The sequence below is a fragment of the Coturnix japonica genome, chromosome 2, assembly GCF_001577835.2.
Source record: "Coturnix japonica isolate 7356 chromosome 2, Coturnix japonica 2.1, whole genome shotgun sequence".
Classification (NCBI taxonomy): Eukaryota; Metazoa; Chordata; class Aves; order Galliformes; family Phasianidae; genus Coturnix; species Coturnix japonica.
In genome coordinates, this window is record NC_029517.1 from 22,323,812 (window position 1) to 22,327,902 (window position 4,091).

Consider the following 4,091-nt stretch of genomic DNA (forward strand, 5'->3'; position numbering starts at 1 on the left):
CGGGCACGGAATGGGCATGGATGGGGAGAGAGGGCGAGATGTGCCCGCGGAGCCGCGCTGCGGGTGGGGGGGACACGGGGTTGGGCGAAGGAGGCCGTTCCGTGCCTAGGGGGGCAGAGGTGGCTGGGATCCACTGGGGAGGCTTTTCTCTGGTGCCCATGGCTGTGTGCGTGTGTGTGTGTGTGTGTGTGTGTGTCTGACTGTGTGTGTGTCTGTGTGTGTCTGTGTCAGGCCCTGCGGCTCAGCCCTGGAGCCGCTCGGCACCCACAGGAATGCGGCTCCTCTCGGCTCCCCGAGCTGCCCCGGCTCCTCATGGAAGTGGCCGCCAGGAAAAGAGAAGGGCGGGGAAGAGAGAGCGAGAGGGGGAAAAAAAAAAAAGAAAAAAAGAAAAAAAAAAAAAGAAGAAGAAGAAAGAAATGAAAAAAAAAGAAAAAAGAAAAAAAAAATAAAGCAACAACAAAAAACCCCAACCCTCCCGAGGCAGCAATCCGCCGTGCCCAAAGAGAGCGTCAGACAAAGGCCACTTCATCCCATCCCGTCCCATCCCCTTCCCGGGCTCCCTCCGGCCGCCGCCGGGCCTCGGGACAGGCGCCGGGCACGGGGCTCAAGGCGCAGAGCACAGGGCACAGAGCACAGGGCACAGAGCACAGGGCACAGAGCACAGGGCACAGAGCACAGGGCACAGGACACAGGGTACAGGGCACAGGACAAAGGGCACAGGGCACAGGACACAGGGCACAGGACACAGGGCACAGGGCACAGGGCACAGGACACAGGGCACAGCAGCGTCCCTTCAGGCGCTGGGCTGCGCATCCCGCGGGCAGCGGGGCAGCGCTCTGGCTCTGTGCGTTTCCCACTCGGGGCCTCCGCCCGGGGCGCAATGCCGGCGCTCCCAGCGCTGCCGCCTCCCCCGGGCTCCCGGTAGGGGGGGGAAGGACCGGCCGGGAGGGACCGACCCGGGGCTGCCACCTCGGGGGTCGGGGGGGGAAAGCTCGGGTAAAGGAGAAGCTCTGGCTGCAGGTTCCAAACAGAATAGTAATGATTAAAAGAATACTGCTTGACTAACGCTAAACGAGGAGATGAAGAAAATGAAAAAGTCAGGTTATTTTTGTCTTTTTTCTTCATTTAATTGTTTTTTTTTTTTTTTTTTTTTTTTTTGAAGGAGATGGAAGTTGGCTGAAGAGACAAAGCCGAGCCGCTCCGCAGTCGCTCCCTAAATCCTAAAGCCGGGACCTCCCGCAGAGCCCGGGGATCGCTTGCCCCACCGCACCGCTCCCGGCTCGCAGCCCCCGGCCCTGCCGCCCCCCAGCTGCGTGCCACGGCCCGGGCACAGCACGGCGGGGATCCTCCCTCGGCCCCTCCGCGCCCGGCACCACGAGGTCTCCGCGCATCCCGGTGCTCCTCCACCTTTCCACCGCCGCCGTCCCACCCCGCGGGGTCCGGGGATGTCACAGACACAGCGGGAGCCGCGAGAATCCCTGCCATGGAGGAACCCGCAGGAACATGATGAGGGGGACCCTCCTTTTCCCCTTCTCTCCCCTCTTCCCCCCCCCCAGGTCCCCCCTCTGTCCACATCTGGTCTTTCTTTTTTCTTCCTTTCTTATTTTTCTTTTCCAAAGGGGTAATTTGGGAACGTTTCTCGTGGTCGAAATAATTTTATTTTATTCAGAATATACAGTTTAATTCCTCTATCTACAATTATTTACAAGGGTTAAAATAACATTGACCAAAAAACCAAAAAAAAAAACCAAAACAACCAAGTCTCTGGAAAAGTTGAGGTCATCGATTTCAAGGCACCATTGACAGTGTCCACAGCTGAGCCGAAAAATGTCCGCACGGTATAAAAAAGGGTTCCTTTGAAATGCAATAAGTTACATGCACAAGCTTTACACATTTTAACCTTTTTTTTTTTTCTTTTCTTTTTTTTTTTTTTTCTCGTTGTTGTTGTCGTTTGTTTGTTTCGTTTCCCTTTCCAAATCCCCCATTCGCGTTCCTTTCCTTATTATTCCTTAACAGTAAAACACAGGAGTCCGGGGAGCGGAATACAAAAGAAGCAGAAGGCTTCGGCCCTCAGTAGATCGTCCCGGAGGGCAGCGCCAATGGATGCTGTAGGGAGCCGTGGGGCTGCAGGTGGGAGCCGAGGGGGCTGGCGGCGGGGTACCAGGCCGAGGGGCTCTCCAGGTAACTGCCGGGGGACGGGTTGGCGGCGGGCGGGTGGCCGTGCCCGTGGTGGCCGAGGGAGCGCGACGAGCCCTGAGGTTCCCACACCGCTGGAGACTGCGGGGAGTTGCAGGCCATGGGGTCGCTGGAGCTGGGGCTGTGCTCCGGGGGCATCTCCCCGTTCTTCATGATCTTCTTGATCTTGGACCTTTTGTTCTGGAACCAGATTTTCACCTGCGAAAGGGGGAGACGGGAGGGAAACCCACACGGTCAGGGCCGGGCGCGGGTACTGGGGATCACTGCGGAACCCCCCCGCCCCCCGTTCCGCCCGGCCCCGCAGCGCCCCGAGCCTCGTACCTGCGTCTGCGTGAGTCCCAGCGAGGCGGCCAGCTCGGCCCGCTCGGGCAGGGCGAGGTACTGGGTCTTCTGGAACCTCCTCTGCAACGCCGCCAGCTGAAAGCTGGAATAAATAGTCCGCGGTTTGCGCACTTTCTTTGGCTTGCCGTTCACCATCCTCACCTCGGGCTCCGCCACCTCCTTCTCTGCACGGGCGCAAGGGCGGGAGAGAGACACACACGCAGACGTTAAGGCGCGGGCCGGGCGGCGGCGCCGTCCCGACGGGCCCCCGCGGCTCCCCCCGGGCCGCCCGCGCCGAGGGGCCGCTCCCTCCCTCCCTGCCCGCCGGGCTCCCCGCGGGGCGGGCGCTGCGGGAGCCCCACGCGCGGCCCCGGCTCCGCGTTCCGTCGGCTGGGGAAGGGAAGGGCCGGGCCCGACAGCGCTCGCTGCTCCGCACCGCTCCGGCCCCGCACCGCGCCGCTACCGCGCAGCGTCCCGAGCTCCGCCGTAGCCGCTCTCGTCCCGAACCAAGCGCCGGGCGCTCGGCGTGCTCTCGTTATTTCCTTACTTCTTTACCCCCACCTCTCCTCCTTTGTATTTTTTAATATATCTTTTCTTACAAAGAAGCGACGAAGAGCGCTAAAATCTGGCACAACCCCCCGGCCCCGCTCCGTTCCCCCCCCTCCCTCTCCGGCAGCTCCTCGGCTCCACAGCCGGCCGTGCTCCCGTCCCGAGTGGGGGGAAGGCGGCAGCGGTGCCCTGCTGAGGCTGACCGACGGCCGCCCCTCTCCGGAGCCCTTTCCGACTGGCTTTGCGCTGGGAAAAGCGGACCCGGCGTTCCACTTTTTACAAACTTTCTTTCTTTCTATTATAATTCTCAAAGGTTTCTTTATTTTTTTTGTTATTCATTGATTATTTTCTTATCGTTTCTTTATTATTCTCTTTTTCCTCGCGGCCGCAGAAGCCCCGTCCCCCAGTCCCTCGCCCCTCTCTCACCTGGCTGCCCCGCGTTGCTTTGCCCGCGGCCGTAGGCGCCTCCGTACTGGTGGTAGGGGCTGCCGTAGCCGTAGTCCGCGTAGGCTTTGGCGGGGTAGGTGCCTGCGGAGCCGTTCATGCCGTACTGATACTGGTAGGGGTTGAGCGCTTTGCCGTAGGAAGCCGAGGTAGGCGAGCAGTAGCCGTGCGGGGCCGCCCCCGTCGGGCTGTAGTAGTCGGAATCCGTAGCCGAGGACTCCGGTAAAGTGGGAGATTCCTGGGACGGGTGGTGCATGGCTGCGGAGCTCTGGAAAGGCGGCTGGAAGTCGGAGGACCTGATGTTGGGGACCCTTCTGTCAAACACTGCTGTCATAGCGCGGATCGCCGGGCTCTAGGCGGACATGGCCGGGGGAGGCGGCTCGGCGCGGCGGCTGCGGCAGACTGCTGGCTGGGGCGCAGCATAGGCTTGGTTAAATCCTTAATTGCGCTCTTACGCACAGCAGGGTGGATCGGGTTCCATTGGCCAGAGCAATCGGGAGCAGCGACACCCTAACTCGTCCAACTAGTTTAGCACAACAAAGCTTTGGCTTTAAAAAAAAAAAAAAAAAAAAAAAAAAAAA

The 4,091-nt window shown here is 60.3% G+C and overlaps 1 protein-coding gene across 1 annotated transcript; it reads right to left on the reverse strand.

The window, feature by feature from the left end:
• Positions 1–1,639: 1,639 nt before the first annotated feature.
• Positions 1,640–4,031, reverse strand: DLX5 (distal-less homeobox 5). Its single transcript, XM_015853569.2, has 3 exons — positions 3,493–4,031; positions 2,518–2,702; positions 1,640–2,394 (listed from the first exon to the last, which is right to left on the reverse strand). Exons 1-3 carry the CDS (start codon positions 3,842–3,844, stop codon positions 2,071–2,073), a joined length of 861 nt encoding a protein of 286 aa, XP_015709055.1. The 5' UTR covers positions 3,845–4,031; the 3' UTR covers positions 1,640–2,070.
• Between the last annotated feature and the right edge of the window lie 60 nt (positions 4,032–4,091).